Below are 24,162 nucleotides of genomic sequence, written 5' to 3' on the forward strand. Positions count from 1 at the left end.
TCAGCCGTTGTACCCCCTTCCAGCTCGTTTGCTCCCACACGTGGAGTCGCCATTCCCAGCTCCCTGGTCACGGCCTTCATGCCCGCCTGCAGGCATCGGCCCATGTTCTGCGTCTCACCCCGTAGTTCTTTCATTTCTTCCTTCATGTTTGCTTCCATTCCGTTTATTTGCTTGTTCATTTCGTTTTTCATTTCATTTGTATTTGTATCCATCTTTTCGTTCATGCCTTTCATTTCGTTTGTATTTGTATCCATCGTCGTTTTCACTTCATTCATTTGCTTGTTCATGTCTTTCATTTCGTTTTTATTTGTATCCATCTTTTCGTTTATTTGTTTGTTCATGTCTTTCATTTCGTTTTTTATTTCATTTGTCATTGCCGCCAGCATGGCGCATAGCTGGGCCACGTCGGGTGCGCTTGAGTGAGCCGTTTCGGCAGGGGTTGGGGAAGGGTCTTGGTGGAGAGGGGGGGGGAGGTGTCATACACCGCGGCCGCTGCCGCACCCACCTCGGGCCCTGGGTTCAGTTGGGCGAGTCCGTGTTCCTGCACAATCAACATTTCCTGCTCGGGGATTCCATCCTGGACCATGGACTCTACATTATTACACATATACATTTCTAATACCCCCGGCTCCCGCTCGCCTTGAGACGCCATCTTGCTTCTCGTGAAGGGTTAATTTGCTCGCTCGTAATTTGGAGGGAATCGGGGGTCGCTTCTCTCACCCCTGGACCGATTCCCGTGAATTTAGCCGGAGACAGGACAGCCCGTTTTCCTGTTCTCCGATACCAGTGCCGCGAGGAGGGCGATGAATTTGTATCGCACGACCTGACACCAGTGTCGCGGTTTTCGCGCCCGCCGGCGTGCGAACGGCCACGTAACTCGAATCGCGGCACGTCGCCCACCGGACGGACAATCCAGTCGTGACCCTCTCGGACTAACGCCGGGAACCAGTCACGGGTGGACCTTTCGGTCTCACCGCGATCGAGCCAATCAGCCACCGCGTGGGATAGGGTTGCTCGCCGAATTCGACCCACCTAAGTACCCACGCGGAGGGTAGACCGGGCGATCGCACCTCGCCGCAGGTCGACTTCGGACACGGGGCACTTAAGCGACCCGTTCCGTACTATCAGAATAACCGAGCGGTGTTATCGTCGACCTCGACGGTTCGATTAATTATCGGGCGTACTCAGCCCACTACCAACCCTTTACGTGAAGCAAGATGAGGGTTCAATGGAGGAAAAGACGAAGCGAAGCGGGAGAACAGTTCAACAATAAAGCACATTTATTCGCGGCACACGGGAAGCACACAAATACAATTCCACCAAATGCACACAAAAAAAAGAAAACAATTCCATTTACACAAAAAGCAAACATAAAAGTGAAAACACAGTGCAGAGCTAATACCGACTACCGAGCACACGGCAACACTTATACAATTCTACTTCACAGACGGCGCCGACAACACATACCCAAAACCAAGGAAAAGAAATACCCTCAAGAATGAGGCAGGCCTGAGGCCGAGACCGGGTCGGGCCTACCCGTCTGGTGATGAGACGCGGAGCGGCGATGGCCCCGCAACCCGCGGGCCTCGTGGACGGTGTCTGGTAGGGGGTGGGAACGGGGCCCCCTTGGTCGCACTATCTCAGCGCGGGGGGAAACAGGAGGGGGTTGCTGATGCTCGGGGTATAGAGGATCTTTATTATCCCTGGTGTGCGTCTCCACCTCGGCCAGGTCGCGCTGCCGGCCTCCCTCGGGCGTGCAGCTCCCGGCACCGACGCGAGCACCCCCTCGTCTGCCTTCGCCGTTGCCGCCTCTCCGCCTCTGGACTTTCCACCCTGGACTCTTCTCTGGGCTCTCCTCGTTCGACTCTCTTCAGCTTCTCCAGCTACTGCAGCTACTGCAGCTACTGCAGCTACTGCAGCTACTGCAGCTACTGCAGCTACTGCAGCTACTGCAGCTACTGCAGCTACTGCAGCTACTGCAGGCTTCGGGCTCCAGACTTCCACATCCTCTGACTCTTTCTCGTTCTCTTGACTGACGAACACCGTCCTTTTTATCCCCCCGTAGCTTCGCCTTTGACCCCCTCCCTTCGACCTTTCACCTCGCTCCCCATTGGCCCGAGAAAAAGTGGGCGTGAAGGCTTTTTGATCCACAAATTTGCATATATCGATCGTTCTGGAGGCGGGGCCAAATCGCCCCTCGCTCACCGATTGGACGGCAAAAAGTGGGCGTGTGTCGTTTTTGATCCGTTTTTGAAGCACAAAATCCGTGATTTTGTACACGCTGTTCAACGTGCGCCCTGCACGAGTCCAACACCGGCACCCACAGCGGGGCAAGAACGGTGGCGATGCTCCGGTTGCGAGGTGTGACGTGAAGGTCGTGGCGGTTGTGGTGAAGCGGCGTTGTGGTTGGTGGTTGATGTTGTGGTTGTGGTGGTAATCATGGCGGGTGGTCCAAAATAAAGATAGTAAAAGAAAAACGGCTATCCTGAAGAGTCGCAGCTCGCATAAATGACATGTATTCCCACTAGACAACGGGTTTGGGCCTAACTACACATATACTTGCCGAGATACCTCACCTAAGGGACCTGAATGGTGGTTTGCGAATTTGGTAACCACAACAATATATATAAATCGCATTTCTCAAATCAAGAAGAGATTGATCTCTTTTCACGAAAGGGAATATATCCGTATGACTCCATGGATTCATTTGAGAAGTTTAAAGAAACACAACTTCCTTCAAAGGAAAGTTTCGATGGCAAGTTGAATAAAACTCATATTTCCGATAGAGATTATACACAAGCTAAAAAGGTTTGGGAGAAGTTTAATATAAAGAATCTTGGAAAATATCATGATTTGTATCTTAAAACTGATGTATTGTTATTGGCTGATGTGTTTGAAACTTTTCGAACAGTCTGTCATAATAAAAATTCTTATGGATTAGACCCCGCTCACTATTGCACAGCCCCGCTTTGGCTTGGAGTGCTATGTTAAAAATGACAAAACAAAATTTGGAATTAATCAGTGATAGATATGCTTTTAATGATAGAGAAGGCTAAAAGAGGAGGAATATCTCAAGTATGTTCCAAGAGATATGCTAAATCAAATAACAAATATCTTCCTGATAATTATCTATCTATAATTCCAGCAATGTGTGTGTGTGCGTGTGCGTGTGCGTGCGCGTGCGTCTGTGACCGCTGTTTCTCGACAACCACTGGTCCGATCTAGTTTAAACTTGCCAGGTATATTGCTGGGGCCCTGTGGATGTGCCTTTTCAAGGGTTGATATTAATCGGACAAGTGGTTCCCAAGTTATGGCCATTTATTTACCAAACCAATGACAGGACACGTTGCTGCGAAGGCGTGGCCGATGGGGAAAGGGCGCCATTTAGTTACCAATGACAGGAGGGAAACCATGGGGTAACATTCCTGGGCCAGATTGCAGGAGAGTGTGTCAGAGTGGTGCTGAGGTGTCGTCCACCAGACGGCGGTCTCCTTGTGTTAACCTGAGGCGGTCCCTTCGGGTGGGTTCCTGGAATGTCCTATCCCTAAGAGAGGATGATCACCTGTCTCTGTTATCATCTGAGCTCAAGCAATTGGACATTGGTATTGCAGCACTCTCTGAGGTTCGGAGACCGTATTACGGCAAGATAATGGTGGGTGGTTACACCTACTATTGGTCTGGTCGCTCTGATGGTTACCATACTTATGGAGTTGCTGTAGCTGTGTCCAATAAGGTGACCCCAATGATAATTGAGGTAACGCCGGTCAACGAGCGTATTATGAGACGAAGGATTCGTCACTCCTTTGGTGTCATTTCCCTGGTCTCTGTCTATGCTCCGACTGAGGTGAGTGATCTCACTGTGAAGGATGCATTCGATGCCACTCTCCGAGTCTGTGGTTGATCACTGCCCGAGACGAGATACGCTTCTCATCTTGCGGGATTTCAATGCGTCAACTGGAACTGATAGGGATGGTTATGAGGTGTGTGTTGGTCCCCATGGGTCAGGAACTATGAACCAGAATAGCACTAAATTCCTTGACTTTGCAAGAAGTCATGGACTGAGGGTGGCTGGTTCATGGTTTCAGCGCCCACAAGCTCATCGCTGGACTTAGTATTCCAACGCTGGCGGTGTGGCATAGGAGATTGACCATGTTCTCGTTGACGGTCGCTGGAGGATGATCCAGAACTGCAGGGTCTACCGGAGTGCTCAGTTCATCAATACTGACCACCGGCTTGTTGTAGCAACTCAAAAGCTGCACCTTAAATCCGGGAGAATGTTAACATCCCTGCCTAGGCTGAATGTTGGCAAGCTCAAGGATTAGAGGGTACCTGAGGAGTTTGCAAACAAGCTGAGTGGAGATTTGGGGGGTCTGGCTGCTTTGGGAGGTCCTGAATAGTTGTGGATTACCTTCACGACCACCGTCCTTGATGTTGCCAGTGGATGTCTTGGAACTCACCGCAGGGCAAAGAAGAATTCTGTCTCTTAAGGGACACTGGATACCATTTACCAGAGTCGCAGAGCCAAGCTGAATGGCAGAGCTGAGCTGTTGAGGGAACTGAGGCATAAAACTGTACGTGCACTGAGGGTGGACAAGGAGGCCTATGTGCGAGGAATCTTTGACGGGGTAGAGCATCACCTGTGGACAGGTGATTCTCATCCTGCTTACAGGGAAATTTGTGCATTGCGTTCATCCAAGCCCATCCCTCGGAGCACTGCAGTGAGAGCAGAGGGTGGTAGGCTCTTGACAGAGGAGTCTGAAGTGAAGGCCCGCTGGGCCGGTTACTTTGAGCGGTTGTACCAGGCTGATCCCCCAGCTGTCGAGTTGGACGTCAAGGGTGTTACAATCCCTGTTGCTGACCCTTCAATCAACTGTGGTCCACCTTCGCTTGTGGAAACACAGGCTGCGGCGAACCGGTTGAAACGGGGTAAAGCTCCAGGGATCTGTGGCATCCATGCTGAACTTCTCAAGGCTGGTGGAAATGCTGCACTCGTGTCGTTGCATGCAGTTTTGTGCTCTGCCTGGAACACAGGCATCATCCCAACTGATTGGAAGAGGGGCCTTGTTGTCTCTCTCTGGAAAGGGAAGGGTGATCACCAAGACTGTAACAACTACCGAGGGGTGACGCTGCTCTCAGTGCCAGGCAAGGTCTTTGCTCGGATAATTCTTGATAGGGTTCGCCACCATCTGCTTGAGCACCAGCATCCAGAGCAGTCAGGCTTTACACCAAAGAGCTCAACGATTGACCGTATCCTTGCTCTTCGTGTCCTCACCGAACGCAGACGAGAGTTTCGGCAGGGGCTGCTTGCAGCCTATGTTGATCTCTGTAAAGTGTTCGATCCAGTGAATCGGGATGTCCTCTGGAGGATTCTTGGTCTTCGTGGGGTGCCACCAAAACTGATCAATCTGATGTCTGAACTCTACTCTGGAACTGAGAGTGCTGTGAAATGTGGTGGTACCATATCTGACTTATTTCCAGTTGTTACTGGAGTTCATCAGGAGTGTTTACTGGCCCCCACACTTTTCAGCACTTGTATGGACTGGATTCTATGGAGGATGTCGGGGAGATGAAGCTGCGGTGCATCGTTTGGGAATATCAAGATCTCGGACCTTGATTTCGCAGATGACGTAGTCATCTTTGCGGAGACTTTAGATATCCGTTTGGGGGCCCTTGAGGTGCTGAATGAGGAGTCAGAGCCGCTGGGATTACGGATTTCTTGGGTCAAAACTAAGATCCAGGCTTTCAATGACATCTTGGATGCTGCTGTCCTGTCTGTGTCTGTATGTGGTGAGGATGTTGAGGTCATGGAGAGATTCACTTACCTTGGCAGTGATATTCATGTCTCTGCTGGCTGTGAGTCAAAGGTTAATAGACGTCTGGGTCGGGCCTGCGGAGTCATGGATTCACTGGATCATGTGGTGTGGCGCTGCCGGTACCTGTGCGGGAGGACGAAAGTCCCAGTCTTCTGGTCCTTGGTGCTTCCAGTCTTGCTCTATGGATGCGAGACATGGACTCTGACCAAGGATCTGAGATGGAGACTTAATTCCTTTGGTTCCAGGTCTCTTCGGAGAATCCTTGGCTATCGCTGTTCGGATTTTGTGTCCAACTAGCGGTTGCTGGGAGAGACTCAGATGAGATTTGTTACCTGCATGGTCCATGAGCGTCAGTTGCAGCTGTATGGACATGTGGCTCGTTTTCCTGACACTGATCCTGCTCACCAGATTCTCTCAGCGAGGGAGTCTCATGAGGGGAGGAGGCCAATGGGCCGACCACATGCCTCATGGTTGCAGCAGGTTGACCAGCATCTCATGGAGATGGGGATGGGCCTGGGGAATGGCCAGATGGAGGCCCCTGGAGTGGCGGAAAGTGGACGCAGTGATGCGCTGTTCTGGCACATGCTTCCATACCTGACCTGACAGGACACGTTGCTGCGTAGGCGTGGCCGTTGGGGAAGAGATCCTCAGGATATGTTGCTTGGCGTTTTGCACCCACAGTATCTATCTTCTATCTATCTATAATTCCAGCAATCTCTGTTTGTTTGCCTTTCAAAAGGTTTGAAATTAATCGGACAAGTGGTTCCCAAGTTATGGCCAAGTTAGAGTGCGTTCCCCATTACGGGTTACAATATAGGACTTCCGGATAGTGATGACTTACTGTATTCTAATAATTTCTTTATTTCTTATGCGCATTTATAGATAAACACAATACCCCAATCCAGTCGTCGTACGGCCACGCACGTACGGGCACGCGAGAGCGAAGGAACGGCCTGTGTGGTTGTTGTTCCTGGCATGCGGTTTGAAGGTTTTTTTTGTTTGTTTGTTTGTTTTTTTGCACATACGGCCACACACATACGGCCACGCACGTACGGGCACGCGAGAGCGAAGGAACGGCCTGTGTGTTTGTTGTTCCTGGCATGCGGTTTGAAGGTTTTTTTGTTTGTTTGTTTGTTTTTTTGCACATACGGCCACGCACGTACGGGCACGCGAGAGTGAAGGAACGGCCTGTGTGGTTGTTGTTCCTGGAATGCGGTTTGAAGGTTTTTTTGTTTGTTTGTTTGTTTTTTTGCACGTATGGCCACGCACATACGGGCACACGAGAGCGAAGGAACAGCCTGTGTGGTTGTTGTTTCTGGCATATGGATTGAAAGTTTTTTTTTTTTTGAGCGAAGGAACGGCCTGTGTGGTTGTTGTTTCTGGCACGCGGTTTGAAAGTTTTTTTTTTTTTAGTTTTTTTTTTGCACGTACGGCCACGCACGTATGGCCACACATGTACGGGCACGCGAGAGCGAAGGAGCGGCTTGTGTGGTTGTTGTTTCTGGCACGCGGTTTGAAAGTTTTTTTTTTTTTGCACATACGGCCACGCACGTACGGGCACGCACTTGTAATAATAATGAGGACAACTCTTACCTGATGTATTATGATGCTAACAATTTGTATGGGTGGGCGATGTCTCAATCTTTACCTTCTGGAAAACTTAAATGGGTTAAAGAAAAACATTATGAAAAAGTTTTACAAGACATTGTTGTCTCCTCTCAAAAATAATTGGATGAAGCTGAAGTTGGATATTATTTTGAGGTTGATTTAAAATATCCAGAAGAACTTCATCACAAACATAAAGACCTACCTTATGCCCCTGATAAAGAAAGTCCAAGAAAAGAATGGTTAAGTGATTACCAACAGTCATTCAATATAAAAGGTAAATCAACAGAAAAACTACTTTCAACATTAAATGATAAAGAAAGTTATGTTTTGCATCAAAGGAACTTGAGACAATATTTATCTGCTGGGTTGAGAGGAAAATTCATCGGATTTTGAAATTTAAACAAAGTCATTGGTTAAAGAAGTATATTTAGTTAAAGAAGTTAAAGAAGTATATGGTTAATACAAAAAGGAGATATATATATATATATATATATATATATATATATATATATATATATATATATATATATATATATATATATAAATAAATGACCGTTTTTACAGCCATTTTTCCCTGCTGTGCAGGGGTTTGGCTTTTTCTTGAGGCAATGTTTTATGGCCGGATGCCCTTCCTGACGCCAACCCTGGTCGCCTCTTACGACACACAGGGATATGGTACACCTATTCTAACCGGGGCATACACCGGGACCAGTACACTGGCACTCATTTCGCCGACCTCGGAAGGATGACAGGCTGAGTCAACCCCCTGGTGTTAATTCAGCAGCCAACGGGGCTTGAACTCAGGACCCTGGGATCCCAAGCCGCCACCCTAACCACTAAGCCAACACCAGGCTAATACAAAAAGGAGAACAGAAGCAAAAACTGATTTTGAGGACTTTTATAAATGAATGAATAATGCTGTATTTGGAAAGACTATGGAAAATGTTGGGAATCGACAAAACATAAGACTTGCTACATCTTGGAAACAGGCTAAAAAGTTAATTAATAGACCAAGTTTTGAATGAGCGGAGGTGTTTTCAGAGAACTTTTGTGCTAGTCATTTGAAAAAAGAGAGTATTGAAATGGATAAACCTATTTATATAGGAACATCAATTCTTGACTTGTCAAAGTCGTTAATGCATGACTATTACTATAATAATTTAAAATCAAAGTATAAGGATAATGTGTCATTGTTATATATGGATACAGATAGTTTTATATTAGAAATTAAGACAAGTGATGTATATGAGGATATGATTGATAATATTGATATATATGATACAAGTAATTATTAGTCAGGTGATGTGTTGTTTTCATCAAAGATTAAAAAGGTTATTTGTAAGTTTAAAGATGAATTGGGTGGGAAGGTCATGAGTGAATTTATAGGATTGAGATCAAAGTCTTATGCTTTTACATATATTGATAATAATAACATTGAAAGGTGTGATAAGAAGCTAAAGGGAATAAAGAAAAATATAATCGAGGAAACAATAAACTTTAAACATTATTTCAACTGTTTAACCTTAAAGAAGGAAGAGTGCAGAAAAATGAATACAATAAGAAGTTATAAACATCAATTATATACAGAAGAGATAAATAAGAAAGCATTAGGAGCTTTTGATGATAAAATATATATTTTAGAGAATGTAATCAAAGGTCTCCCTTATGGTTATAAGTATAAGTGTTAAGATATTGGGTTGGGAATTTTAACAGGCTACCACCGTCTTTTTACTGGTTTATAAATGATAGAACCAAGCAATAACCAAACCAAAGAGTGGAGATGTAATCAGCCTTGGTATTTAAATGGGAAACATAAAGAATGTGAGAAATATCAAATAAGTCTTATTGAAGAAATAACCAGGGTAAAAGTACACAAAACAAATAAGTGGATAAATTTAATTTCAAATAAGTTGGAGGATGTAAAAAAAAAAAAAAAATCCTTGAATGGACTGAAAACTTTGATGGTTATCAATTGAACAATAGAAAAACAATTTACTACAATCTCAAAATGATATGTGGCTCAGGAGGTGGTCAAATAAGAGCATTAGGAGAAGTTTATCATTTCATTTCTGCTCAACAAAGACACTTATACCAAGAACCAAGTTCCAAGTTATTCTTTGTGAATATACTCAATGGAAATGAATGTTATAAGAAAATGAAGTTATTCCCTGAAGTAGAACATGGGCAAATATTCGTTAGTTCACTCTTCGAGTGGAATGAAGATATAAAAGGATTGTGATTATGTTTGGGGGGAAGAAGTGCTTTAATCAGTAAGTCTCAATCTTTCATCGTCTCAATTTTACATTTGCTTGTCTGGGAGGGAAGGGGATAGGTGGGGAGGAAATCAGTCGCCTATTTTGGACTTTTGGAGGTTGAATCAGAAAGTTTTTTTTTTTCCCTTTTCCCCCATTCATTTGAATGGGTGTCCCAGAAGCCCCATTTATCATCGACTCATGATGACAATTGAAGTCACCACATACGAGGAAGAGAGAGTTTGGATGAGAAGATAGAAGTTGGTCCATGTTTACGCATAGTGAGGTGTTGATGGAGTCATCACTGTAAGATGGACGGTACAGTACACATATAAACATGAGGTGGGAGTGGAGGGGAAGCCGTAGCCAGAGGTATTCCTGGGGGTGTGGGGGAGTGAGGACAGTGAATAGAGTCTTTGATGAAGAGAGCAACTCTTCCACCAGGACGAGGCTCAGGTCTGTTATACCGGAGGAGGGAGTAACCAGGGAGAGATACTTGGGAGTTAGACACGTCTTGAGGGAGGAAAGTTTCTGTTAGGCAGAAATTGTTGCCTTCATCGCTCATTGTTTGTCCATCTCTGTCTGCCTTCTCCCTCTGCCCAGCTGTTGACGTTTCCCCTTTATCCTACTGTTCCCTTTGTGATGTTGTGTTCTGATCTTTTCTGTGTCCTAGCTCTTTCACGAGCATGGACCACGTGTTAAAAAAAAAAAATTGGTCGGCTGTCGAAGTAATACAAAAAGTGGTGTAGTTGGCAACTATGCATTTGTTCATCAACACTGAGATGTGAATGAGGATCGGACAGTGAGTGGGCCAAATGGCCTCAACGTATTGTTGTGGTTACCAAATTCGCAAACCACCATTCAGGTCCCTTAGGTGAGGTATCTCGGCAAGTATATGTGTAGTTAGGCCCAAACCCGTTATCTAGTGGGAATACATGTCATTTATGCGTGATGCGACTCTTCAGGATAGCCGTTTTTCTTTTACTATCTTTATGTTGGACCAACCGCCATGATTACCACCACAACCACAACATCAACCACCAACCACAACGCCGCTTCACCACAACCGCCACGACCTTCCCGTCACACCTCGCAACCGTAGCATCGCCACCGTTCTTGCCCCGCTGTGGGTACCGGTGTTGGACTCGTGCAGGGCGCACGTCGAACAGCGTGTACAAAATCACGGATTTTGTGCTTCAAAAACGGATCAAAAACGACACACGCCCACTTTTTGCCGTCCAATCGGTGAGCGAGGGGCGATTTGGCCCCGCCTCCAGGACGATCGATATATGCAAATTTGTGGATCAAAAAGCCTTCACGCCCACTTTTTCTCGGGCCAATGGGGAGCGAGGTGAAAGGTCAAAGGGAGGGGGTCAAAGGCGAAGCTACGGGGGGATAAAAGGACCGTGTTCGTCAGTCAGAGCAGTGTGGAAGTCTGGAGCCCGACGCCTGCAGTAGCTGGAGAAGCTGAAGAGAGTCCAACGAGGAGAGCCCAAAGAAGAGTCCAGGGTGGAGAGTCCAGGGTGGAGAGTCCAGAGGCGGAGAGGCGGCAGCGGCGAAGGCAGACGAGGGGGTGCTCGCGACGGTGCCGGGAGCTGCACGCCCGAGGAAGGCCGGCAGCGCGACCTGGCCGAGGTGGAGACGCACACCAGGGATAATAAAGATCCTCTATACCCCGAGCATCAGCAACCCCCTCCTGTTTCCCCCCGCGCTGAGATAGTGCGACCAAGGGGGCCCCCTTTCCCAACCCCTGCCAGGCACTGTCCGCGAGGCCCGCGGAGTGAGGCGCCATCGCCGCTCCGCGTCTCATCACCAGACGGGTAGGCGCGACCCGGTCTCGGCCTCAGGCCCGCCTCATTCTTGAGGGTATTCTTTCCTTGGTTTTGGGTATGTGTTGTCGGCGCCGTCTGTGAAGTAGAATTGTATAAGTGTTGCCGTGTGCTCGGTAGTCGGTATTAGCTCTGCATTGTTTTCACTTTTATATTTGCTTTTTGTGTAAATGGAATTGTGTTTTCTTTTTTTTGTGTGCATTTGGTGGAATTGTATTTGTGTGCTTCCCGTGTGCCGCGAATAAATGTGCTTTATTGTTGAACTGTTCTCCCGCTTCGCTTCGTCTTTTTCCTCCATTGAATCCTCATCTTGCTTCACGTAAAGGGTTGGTAGTGGGCTGAATACGCCCGATAATTAATCGAACCGTCGAGGTCGACGATAACACCGCTCGGTTATTCTGATAGTACGGAACGGGTCGCTTAAGTGGCCCGTGTCCGAAGTCGACCTGCGGCGAGGTGCGATCGCCCGGTCTACCCTCCGCGTGGGTACTTAGGTAGGTCGACCCGGCGAGCAACCCTATCCCACGCGGGGGCTGATTGGCTCGATCGCGGTGAGACCGAAAGGTCCACCCGTGACTGGTTCCCGGCGTTAGTCCGAAAGGGTCACGACTGGATTGTCCGTCCGGTGGGCGACGTGCCGCGATTCGAGTTACGTGGCCGTTCGCACGCCGGCGGGCGCGAAAACCGCAACACTGGTGTCAGGAGTGGGATACAAATTCATCGCCCTCCTCGCGGCACTGGTATCGGAGAACAGGAAAACGGGCTCTCCTGTCTCCGGCTAAATTCACGGGAATCGGTCCAGGGTTGAGAGAAGCGACCCCCGATTCCCTCCAAATTACGAGCGAGCAAATTAACCCTTCACGAGAAGCAAGATGGCGTCTCAAGGCGAGCGGGAGCCGGGGGTATTAGAAATGGATGTAGAATGTGTAGAATCCATGGCCCAGGATGAAATCCCCGTGCAGGAAATGTTGATTGTGCAGGAACACGGACTCGCCCAACTGAACCCAGAACCCGAAATAGGAGCGGCAGCGGCCGCGGTGTATGACATCTCCCCCCCCCCTCTCCACCAAAACCCGCCGACCCTTGCCGAAACGGCTCACCCAAGCGCATCCGACATGGCCCAGCTATGCGCCATGCTGGCGGCAATGAACGAAAAGATGAATGCGAAAATGATCGAAAAAATGGATGCGAATATGAATGAAGTGAAAACGACGATGGATGCGAATACACAGCAAATGAATGAAGTGAAAACGACGATGGATGCGAATACACAGCAAATGAGGGAAGAGATGAAAAAGCTGCGGGGTGAGACGCAGAACATGGGCCGAAGCCTGCAGGCGGGCATGAAGGCCGTGACAAAGGAAATAATAATAGTGGAGACAAGGGAGGTAAAGGGTGAAGAGTTGGCAGAGACACGGGAGATAGAAAAAATAGAGGAAAGACTACACGAGGAAGACGGGGTAAGTGACGCACACACACACACAGAGGTAGTGGAGGATAATGGGGGTGAGCTGGCGGACTGGGTAGAGACCCAGTGCGAGCACCTGGATGGCCTCCTCCAGGAACGAGGGGAGGGAGTATGCCCCCTTGAGGCGAGTCACGACCAGGTGAGTTCGGTCGTGCTTTGCGAGGTTGAGGGGGCGAGTGCTGTGGACAGGTGCACGGAGAGCTTGGGGGGTGTAGAGGCCCCGGAGACCCTTGTGGGGACACAAATCCCCAGTATGGTTGTCCCTGTGTGTGTGGTGCAAGGTGTGAGTGCGTCCCCGTGTGTGGAAGAGACCGCGTGTGTGGATGAGGCACGGAGTATGAGTGAGGCACCACGTGTGAGTGGTGTGGTGGCGATGGTGCCGGAGTACGTGCTTCCCAGCACGCCGTGTGTGGATGAAACGGCCAGTGTGAGTGAGGCACCGCAGGTTAGTACCCCCGCGTGTGTGGATGAAACGGCCAGTGTGGATGGGGCACCGTGTGTGAGTGAGGCCGTGTGTGTGAGTGAAACGGCCAGTGTGAGTGAGGCACCGCGGGTTAGTGCCCCCGCGTGTGTGGATGAAACGGCCAGTGTGGATGAGGCACAGCGGTTGAGTGCCCCCGCGTGTGTGAGTAGTATGGTTTGTGTGAGTAGTGAGGCACGCGTGAGTGAACGGCCGTGTGCAAGGTCGCTGTGTGCAAGGGAGACCGTGTGTGTGAGAGAGCGGTATGTGAGGGAGATGTCGGTTGGCATGCGGGAGCACGCAGCCGCGTCTCCCGGTGTGAGTTTAATGGTGTGGACTGTGTGCGTCGTGACACGCAGGTATGCGTGTGTGGAATGGAGACGGAGACGGCGACATGGGAGAAACGAAAGCCGGGTAGCGGCTGTAGTTGTTTCGGGGACCGTGCCGGGTTCACCCAGCCGCGAGCACGAGGTTCGTGCTGTGCAACGCACGAGACCACCACGTGCTCGCTTGCGAGAGTGACGTCCCGGTCCGGAAACGCCAGCGGTGGATTTGCCGATCCCGCGGACGGACAAAGTTTAGGCAGGTAAACGGATTTGGACCGGACGGGTTCTCCACGCGATCGTGTGTGTTAAGCTCCAACGGGCAAAGCACATGTGTTCGCGTGGGAAACCCCTCGAGACGTGGGGCTTGTGTTTTTTTTTTTTTGCGCACGGTGACGTCATGGCTGCACGTGGGGTTGGAATCCGGCAGGAGGGGTATCTCTGCCGGATGGTCCCGTCCAAGGAGGGACGAGGAACACGTGCAGCTGCATGACGTCACGGGCAGGTGCAAAGTGTGCGAGCTCTGAGTTGCCGCGCAGGTGCTGCGCATGAAAAAAAGAAAAGCAAGCCTCACTTTCGGGTGTACAGGATTCCTGGGCAAGGGGTGAAAGACCCCCTTGAACCTGGGCACAGGATGGAAACTAGTTAGGGGGAAGGGTTAGCTTAGCTAGACCGACTCCATGGGGCAGGGGTAAGTCCTCATGGAGTCCGTGGAATGGATTAGGTAGAGGGATTTAGTGAGCTTTAGGTTGGGAAATAAAATGGGATTATTTTGGAGACAGAGACAAACTTTGGATGTGTAGAGGGGACGTAGTTTAGCGACGTAGTGTTAAATGGAACGTGCTGTAGTTTAAGGGACGACGTGGGAGCACGAGTTAGTTAGGGGAGGTAGTTAGAAGGATGGCAGAGTTCAGCGGTGTGTGTGTTGAAGAGTTGTTGGTGAGTTGTGAGGTGAGTACATGGTGAGTGAGTGAGGCCAGCGGGTCTGTGTGTGTGGAGTGAATGGGGAATGCATGGTGCGATGAGTGATTGGGGGGAGGAGTGACTCCCGCCCAAGGGACCCCCGGGGTCAGTGTAGAGTGAGTTAGCTGGGTTAGTCAAATTGAAAATGGAGGTCGTTTTGCTGTTGGTGGGAAAGTAGGCTCGAGACCCATTTGGAGGGGTGCAGGAGCCCTGTTGACGGGCTTGGGAGCGTGGCTGCGAAAGGTGAGTATCGCTGAGTGGGTACCCCGGGCACCAGGCTAGTCGGCCGCGGTAGGCCAAGGGCCCATGGGGGGCCAGGATAGAGTAGTGGGCACGGGTGCGCCTGCTTGGTGCGGGGGCCCGGGGCGCCATTAGCCGCGTGGGCAGTGTTGTGGGCACGGGTGACCCTCGGAAAGGGGCCCGGGAGGCCAGCCTGCCACGTGTGCGTTTCAGGGGAGGTGCCATGGGGGGCACTCCCCGGTGTTAGGGAGCTGGTAGGCTCGGAGGCAGTGTAGTGCCCGGGGGTGCCATAGCGGGAGAATCGGCAGAGGGTCGTGCCTGCCAAAGGGAGCCACGTGTCCCAGCCAGGAGACCGTGTGAGGGCACGGAGAGAAAATTGGGGGGCGAGGCCCGAAATTGTAAGGACACCAACACAGGCGACGGGAATCTGGGTTGTTAGAACCAATACTTTAAGCGAGAGGCGCTTGTTGAAAGCCCCGGGGTAGTTTAACTGTTAAATGGATAGGGTAGATTAGGAGATGTACCCCTCCGCACCATCCATCCCCTCGCTCTCGTTGTGGGCCGCTGGACCCACTTTGGTTATAGATCGCCGAACTCTGGGGAGGCCATTCTGAGGCTTCGTTGGGCCTCGACACAGGACGTTAGCTCTCCCTTATTCCCCTCCGGGAAGGGAACGTAGGGGTTGGGAGTAGGCTAGGTGACAGGATAGGTTAGCCAAACAAGGACGATAAAGGGGGTTAGGGGACGATTTATAGTGGGGGAGTAAAAATAAAAACAACAAAAAAATAAGTTGGGGCTAAATTGGGGTTTGACAAATTAAGGGAGTGGGTATGTACAGTGACAGGCAAAGGCGATAGGTTGGGAGGGAGACAGTAGGGTAGGTCCGAGCCCGCCCTCCAAGTGGCCAGCACCACCGCACTCCCTCCACCAACCTCCACTGAACGGCAAAGGCTGGCCAACTTCATCGGCTGGCCGTGTTTTGCTTCAAGGCAGAGGCCGGCCAACTTCATCGGCAGCTGTTGTTTTGCTGCAAGGCCTGTGCCATCGGCTGGCCGTGTTTTGCTTCAAGGCCTGTGCCGGCCAGTTCATCTGCCGGCTGTGTTTGCCTACAGCGGCCTTCTTCTGCGGGCTGTGTTTGCCTGCTGCCTTTGCCATGCCATGCCCACTGCCCCTGTTAACCAGCCCCGTTCAATTTTTGCTTTGCCCCCCCCTGTTCATTTCCATGTGCGCCAGGATCCGCAAGGCAACAGTTTGCAAGCTGCGAGAACTGCCCTGTTGGCAGCTACAACACGGGCCTGCAGTGGCGGCCCGTGCACCGTGTTTGTGTCCATGCATCCATTCGTTGTGTTCATTGCGTGTGCCACTTGAGCTGGCACGGAGACTGCGTTTGTGCAGCCCATGCACCGTTGTGGTTCACTGCGTTCAGTTCAAAAGGGAAGGCCTTGGACTGCGTGTGAGCAGCCAGCCACGTTCCCTGTCACCTGCATTGTTTTGACCCAGAGACTGCATGTGGGCAGCCTGGCTCCCTGCTAACTGCTTTTCTTTGCAGAGTTCAGTGATCCTGGGCCATGGTTTAGTGTAAAATTTGTAAGTTAAGGTTAAGATGTACTGTAAATATGAGTGCGCCCCCGGCATGTCTGTCTTAGCGCCGGCAATTTTATTTAAGTCGTCCGTGTGAGTGAGTTTGTTTCGGTAGTTACGCAGCCCTCAGGTTATTTATTTTGGGGACACGAATACCATGAATGTCGCACTCAGGGATCCGTAGGTAAAATGTACTAGGGGAAAACTACACATGATGGCACACGAAAATTTGACGACTCGGGACGAGTCTGTAAAAAGGGGAGGGGGTAGTGTTGTGGTTACCAAATTCGCAAACCACCATTCAGGTCCCTTAGGTGAGGTATCTCGGCAAGTATATGTGTAGTTAGGCCCAAACCCGTTGTCTAGTGGGAATACATGTCATTTATGTGTGCTGCGACTCTTCAGGATAGCCGTTTTTCTTTTACTATCTTTATTTTGGACCAACCGCCATGATTACCACCACAACCACAACATCAACCACCAACCACAACGCCGCTTCACCACAACCGCCACGACCTTCCCGTCACACCTTGCAACCGTAGCATCGCCACCGTTCTTGCCCCGCTGTGGGTACCGGTGTTGGACTCGTGCAGGGCGCACGTCGAACAGCGTGTACAAAATCACGGATTTTGTGCTTCAAAAACGGATCAAAAACGACACACGCCCACTTTTTGCCGTCCAATCGGTGAGCGAGGGGCGATTTGGCCCCGCCTCCAGGACGATCGATATATGCAAATTTGTGGATCAAAAAGCCTTCACGCCCACTTTTTCTCGGGCCAATGGGGAGCGAGGTGAAAGGTCAAAGGGAGGGGGTCAAAGGCGAAGCTACGGGGGGATAAAAGGACCGTGTTCGTCAGTCAGAGCAGTGTGGAAGTCTGGAGCCCGACGCCTGCAGTAGCTGGAGAAGCTGAAGAGAGTCCAACGAGGAGAGCCCAAAGAAGAGTCCAGGGTGGAGAGTCCAGAGGCGGAGAGGCGGCAGCGGCGAAGGCAGACGAGGGGGTGCTCGCGACGGTGCCGGGAGCTGCACGCCCGAGGAAGGCCGGCAGCGCGACCTGGCCGAGGTGGAGACGCACACCAGGGATAATAAAGATCCTCTATACCCCGAGCATCAGCAACCCCCTCCTGTTTCCCCCCGCGCTGAGATAGTGCGACCAAGGGGGCCCCCTTTCCCACCCCCTGCCAGGCACTGTCCGCGAGGCCCGCGGAGTGAGGCGCCATCGCCGCTCCGCGTCTCATCACCAGACGGGTAGGCGCGACCCGGTCTCGGCCTCAGGCCCGCCTCATTCTTGAGGGTATTCTTTCCTTGGTTTTGGGTATGTGTTGTCGGCGCCGTCTGTGAAGTAGAATTGTATAAGTGTTGCCGTGTGCTCGGTAGTCGGTATTAGCTCTGCATTGTTTTCACTTTTATATTTGCTTTTTGTGTAAATGGAATTGTGTTTTCTTTTTTTTGTGTGCATTTGGTGGAATTGTATTTGTGTGCTTCCCGTGTGCCGCGAATAAATGTGCTTTATTGTTGAACTGTTCTCCCGCTTCGCTTCGTCTTTTTCCTCCATTGAATCCTCATCTTGCTTCACGTAAAGGGTTGGTAGTGGGCTGAATACGCCCGATAATTAATCGAACCGTCGAGGTCGACGATAACACCGCTCGGTTATTCTGATAGTACGGAACGGGTCGCTTAAGTGGCCCGTGTCCGAAGTCGACCTGCGGCGAGGTGCGATCGCCCGGTCTACCCTCCGCGTGGGTACTTAGGTAGGTCGAATTCGGCGAGCAACCCTATCCCACGCGGGGGCTGATTGGCTCGATCGCGGTGAGACCGAAAGGTCCACCCGTGACTGGTTCCCGGCGTTAGTCCGAGAGGGTCACGACTGGATTGTCCGTCCGGTGGGCGACGTGCCGCGATTCGAGTTACGTGGCCGTTCGCACGCCGGCGGGCGCGAAAACCGCAACAGTATTTTCCTGAACGGCTTCGTGAGCAGTATCCTGTTTAGTGGTACAGCTGGCAACTCAAAATCAGCGGTGCAGCTGGCAACTCCATAATAACCGGTGTAGGTGGCAGCTCTATAAAAAGCGGTGGAGCTGGTGGCTCTATAATAAGCGGTGTGGCTGGCGGCTCTATAATAAGCGGTGGAGATGGCGGCTCTATAATAAGCGGTGGAGCTGGCGGCTCTATAATAAGCGGTGGAGCTGGCGGCTCTATAATAAGCGGTGTAGCTGGCGGCTCTATAATAAGCGGTGTAGCTGGCGGCTCTATAATAAGCGGTGTAGCTGGCGACTCTATAATAAGCGGTGTAGCTGGCATCTCGAAAATCTGTGGTGTTTGAGAAAACCTTTGTTTCCACACACCCTCATCTTGCAAACTGAGCTGTGTCTTCCATTGTAAAACAATTTTAATATATATGTATATATATTTATTACTCTGAATTGGATTCGTAAAATATATAATGTGGAATTAGTCGAAGCCTAGTTTTTTGGGCCTGGTTTTGTGGCCGTGTCCGTGTTTATTTTTTGAGTAGGAAAAGCATCGGAAGTATTTGTAAAATCTGAATTTTGAAGGTGGAAGTTATTTTCTCATCATGGTTCTCACGAAGAAAGGCGATCTCGTGGAGGAAGAACGGGAGTTGCTGACAAACGTGTCGCAGGGTAAGGTGAACATGTTTCGTGTTTCCATCGGAGTTACCTGGTTCATGATGCGACATCTCAGGTTGAAATACCTTTGTCACGGTGACCTCGATCGCGTCTTGTTCGTTGTTCACCAAATGTGTATTCTACGTGATTTAAATATATACTCTTTCAATGAAAAGCACTTCAACGTTGGAAGGAACGAACACGAACACGAACACGAACACGCGCACGAACACGAACACGCGCACGAGCACGCACACGAACACGCGCACGAGCACGCACACGAACACGCGCACGAGCACGCACACGCACACGAACACACGAACACACGAACACACGAACACACGAACACGCGCACGAGCACGCACACGAACACGCGCACGAGCACGCACACGAACACGCGCACGAGCACGCACACGAACACACGAACACACGAACACACGAACACGCGCATCCTTTTATATACTTCAAGATGGTATTTAATAAGATACCACATGACATTGGAGGTTGGTGGACAAGGTGAGGGCTTGTGGAGTGGCTGGTCAGGTAGTTAATTGGATTACAAACTGGCTTAGTGGTCAGAAGCAAAGGGTGGCTGGTCAAGTAGTTAATTGGATTACAAACTGGCTTAGTGGTAGGAAGCAAAGAGTGGTTGGTCAAGTAGTTAATTGGATTACAAACTGGCTTAGTGATAGGAAGCAAAGAGTGGCTGGTCAGGTCGTTAATTGGATTACAAACTGGCTTAGTGGTCAGAAGCAGAGTGGCTGGTCAGGTAGTTAATTGAATTACAAACTGGCTTCGTGATAGGAAGCAAAGAGTGGCTGGTCAGGTAGTTAATTGGATTGTAAACTGGCTTAGTGGTAGGAAGCAAAGAGTGGCTGGTCAGGTCGTTAATTGGATTACAAACTGGCTTAGTGGTCAGAAGCAGAGTGGCTGGTCAGGTAGTTAATTGAATTACAAACTGGCTTCGTGATAGGAAGCAAAGAGTGGCTGGTCAGGTAGTTAATTGGATTGTAAACTGGCTTAGTGATAGGAAGCAAAGAGTGGCTGGTCAGGTCGTTAATTGGATTGTAAACTGGTTTAGTGATAGGAAGCAAAGAGTGGCTGGTCAGGTCGTTAATTGGATTACAAACTGGCTTAGTGATAGGAAGCAAAGAGTGGCTGGTCAGGTAGTTAATTGGATTGTAAACTGGCTTAGTGATAGGAAGCAAAGAGTGGCTGGTCAGGTCGTTAATTGGATTACAAACTGGCTTAGTGATAGGAAGCAAAGAGTGGCTGGTCAGGTCGTTAATTGGATTACCAACTGGCTTGGTGATAGGAAGCAAAGAGTGGCTGGTCAGGTAGTTAATTGGATTGTAAACTGGCTTAGTGGTCAGAAGCAGAGTGGCTGGTCAGGTCGTTAATTGGATTACAAACTGGCTTAGTGATAGGAAGCAAAGAGTGGCTGGTCAGGTAGTTAATTGGATTGTAAACTGGCTTAGTGGTAGGAAGCAAAGAGTGGCTGGTCAGGTCGTTAATTGGATTACAAACTGGCTTAGTGGTCAGAAGCAGAGTGGCTGGTCAGGTAGTTAATTGAATTACAAACTGGCTTCGTGATAGGAAGCAAAGAGTGGCTGGTCAGGTAGTTAATTGGATTGTAAACTGGCTTAGTGATAGGAAGCAAAGAGTGGCTGGTCAGGTCGTTAATTGGATTGTAAACTGGTTTAGTGATAGGAAGCAAAGAGTGGCTGGTCAGGTCGTTAATTGGATTACAAACTGGCTTAGTGATAGGAAGCAAAGAGTGGCTGGTCAGGTAGTTAATTGGATTGTAAACTGGCTTAGTGATAGGAAGCAAAGAGTGGCTGGTCAGGTCGTTAATTGGATTACAAACTGGCTTAGTGATAGGAAGCAAAGAGTGGCTGGTCAGGTCGTTAATTGGATTACCAACTGGCTTGGTGATAGGAAGCAAAGAGTGGCTGGTCAGGTAGTTAATTGGATTGTAAACTGGCTTAGTGATAGGAAGCAAAGAGTGGCTGGTCAGGTCGTTAATTGGATTACAAACTGGCTTAGTGGTCGGAAGCAAAGAGTGGCTGGTCAGGTAGTTAATTGGATTGTAAACTGGCTTAGTGATAGGAAGCAAAGAGTGGCTGGTCAGGTCGTTAATTGGATTACAAACTGGCTTAGTGATAGGAAGCAAAGAGTGGCTGGTCAGGTAGTTAATTGGATTGTAAACTGGCTTAGTGATAGGAAGCAAAGAGTGGCTAGTCAGGTCGTTAATTGGATTACAAACTGGCTTAGTGATAGGAAGCAAAGAGTGGCTGGTCAGGTCGTTAATTGGATTACCAACTGGCTTAGTGATAGGAAGCAAAGAGTGGCTGGTCAGGTAGTTAATTGGATTACAAACTGGCTTCGTGGTAGGAAGCAAAAAGTGGCTGGTCAGGTCGTTAATTGGATTACAAACTGGCTTAGTGATAGGAAGCAAAGAGTGGCTGGTCAGGTAGTTAATTGGATTGTAAACTGGCTTAGTGATAGGAAGCAAAGAGTGGCTGGTCAGGTCGTTAATTGGATTACAAACTGGCTTAGTGATAGGAAGCAAAGAGTGGCTGGTCAGGTCGTTAATTGGATTACCAACTGGCTTAGTGATAGGAAGCAAAGAGTGGCTGGTCAGGTAGTTAATTGGATTACAAACTGGCTTCGTGGTAGGAAGCAAAAAGTGGCTGGTCAGGTCGTTAATTGGATTACAAACTGGCTTAGTGATAGGAAGCAAAGAGTGGCTGGTCAGGTAGTTAATTGGATTGTAAACTGGCTTAGTGATAGGAAGCAAAGAGTGGCTGGTCAGGTCGTTAATTGGATTACAAACTGGCTTAGTGATAGGAAGCAAAGAGTGGCTGGTCAGGTAGTTAATTGGATTGTAAACTGGCTTAGTGATAGGAAGCAAAGAGTGGCTAGTCAGGTCGTTAATTGGATTACAAACTGGCTTAGTGATAGGAAGCAAAGAGTGGCTGGTCAGGTCGTTAATTGGATTACCAACTGGCTTAGTGATAGGAAGCAAAGAGTGGCTGGTCAGGTAGTTAATTGGATTACAAACTGGCTTCGTGGTTGGAAGCAAAAAGTGGCTGGTCAAGTCGTTAATTGGATTACAAACTGGCTTAGTGATAGGAAGCAAAGAGTGGCTGGTCAGGTCGTTAATTGGATTACCAACTGGCTTGGTGATAGGAAGCAAAGAGTGGCTGGTCAGGTAGTTAATTGGATTACAAACTGGCTTAGTGGTCGGAAGCAAAGAGTGGCTGGTCAGGTAGTTAATTGGATTGTAAACTGGCTTAGTGATAGGAAGCAAAGAGTGGCTAGTCAGGTCGTTAATTGGATTACAAACTGGCTTAGTGATAGGAAGCAAAGAGTGGCTGGTCAGGTAGTTAATTGGATTACAAACTGGCTTCGTGGTAGGAAGCAAAAAGTGGCTGGTCAGGTCGTTAATTGGATTACAAACTGGCTTAGTGATAGGAAGCAAAGAGTGGCTGGTCAGGTAGTTAATTGGATTGTAAACTGGCTTAGTGATAGGAAGCAAAGAGTGGCTGGTCAGGTCGTTAATTGGATTACAAACTGGCTTAGTGATAGGAAGCAAAGAGTGGCTGGTCAGGTCGTTAATTGGATTACCAACTGGCTTAGTGATAGGAAGCAAAGAGTGGCTGGTCAGGTAGTTAATTGGATTACAAACTGGCTTCGTGGTAGGAAGCAAAAAGTGGCTGGTCAGGTAGTTAATTGGATTGTAAACTGGCTTAGTGATAGGAAGCAAAGAGTGGCTAGTCAGGTCGTTAATTGGATTACAAACTGGCTTAGTGATAGGAAGCAAAGAGTGGCTGGTCAGGTCGTTAATTGGATTACCAACTGGCTTAGTGATAGGAAGCAAAGAGTGGCTGGTCAGGTAGTTAATTGGATTACAAACTGGCTTCGTGGTAGGAAGCAAAAAGTGGCTGGTCAGGTCGTTAATTGGATTACAAACTGGCTTAGTGATAGGAAGCAAAGAGTGGCTGGTCAGGTAGTTAATTGGATTGTAAACTGGCTTAGTGATAGGAAGCAAAGAGTGGCTGGTCAGGTCGTTAATTGGATTACAAACTGGCTTAGTGATAGGAAGCAAAAAGTGGCTGGTCAGGTCGTTAATTGGATTACCAACTGGCTTAGTGATAGGAAGCAAAGAGTGGCTGGTCAGGTAGTTAATTGGATTACAAACTGGCTTCGTGGTAGGAAGCAAAAAGTGGCTGGTCAGGTCGTTAATTGGATTACAAACTGGCTTAGTGATAGGAAGCAAAGAGTGGCTGGTCAGGTAGTTAATTGGATTGTAAACTGGCTTAGTGATAGGAAGCAAAGAGTGGCTGGTCAGGTCGTTAATTGGATTACAAACTGGCTTAGTGATAGGAAGCAAAGAGTGGCTGGTCAGGTAGTTAATTGGATTGTAAACTGGCTTAGTGATAGGAAGCAAAGAGTGGCTAGTCAGGTCGTTAATTGGATTACAAACTGGCTTAGTGATAGGAAGCAAAGAGTGGCTGGTCAGGTCGTTAATTGGATTACCAACTGGCTTAGTGATAGGAAGCAAAGAGTGGCTGGTCAGGTAGTTAATTGGATTACAAACTGGCTTCGTGGTTGGAAGCAAAAAGTGGCTGGTCAAGTCGTTAATTGGATTACAAACTGGCTTAGTGATAGGAAGCAAAGAGTGGCTGGTCAGGTCGTTAATTGGATTACCAACTGGCTTGGTGATAGGAAGCAAAGAGTGGCTGGTCAGGTAGTTAATTGGATTACAAACTGGCTTAGTGGTCGGAAGCAAAGAGTGGCTGGTCAGGTAGTTAATTGGATTGTAAACTGGCTTAGTGATAGGAAGCAAAGAGTGGCTAGTCAGGTCGTTAATTGGATTACAAACTGGCTTAGTGATAGGAAGCAAAGAGTGGCTGGTCAGGTAGTTAATTGGATTGTAAACTGGCTTAGTGATAGGAAGCAAAGAGTGGCTGGTCAGGTCGTTAATTGGATTACAA

At 49.1% G+C, this 24,162-nt stretch overlaps 1 protein-coding gene across 1 annotated transcript in view; it reads left to right on the plus strand.

Annotated features, from left to right (window-relative positions):
• The first annotated feature begins 18,872 nt into the window (after nt 1-18,872).
• Nucleotides 18,873-24,162, plus strand: part of ANKMY2 (ankyrin repeat and MYND domain containing 2) — a 29,502-nt gene continuing 24,212 nt past the window's right edge. Inside the window, exon 1 of the mRNA XM_085850876.1 lies at nt 18,873-19,177. Coding sequence (XP_085707002.1) covers nt 19,111-19,177 — 67 coding nt within the window. The 5' untranslated portion in view covers nt 18,873-19,110. The remainder of the gene's footprint in view (nt 19,178-24,162) is intronic.

Source organism: Eptatretus burgeri, chromosome 13 (assembly GCF_056783735.1).
Source record: "Eptatretus burgeri isolate ZD-2024b chromosome 13, Ebu_testis_v1, whole genome shotgun sequence".
In the NCBI taxonomy this organism is placed as follows: domain Eukaryota; kingdom Metazoa; phylum Chordata; class Myxini; order Myxiniformes; family Myxinidae; genus Eptatretus; species Eptatretus burgeri.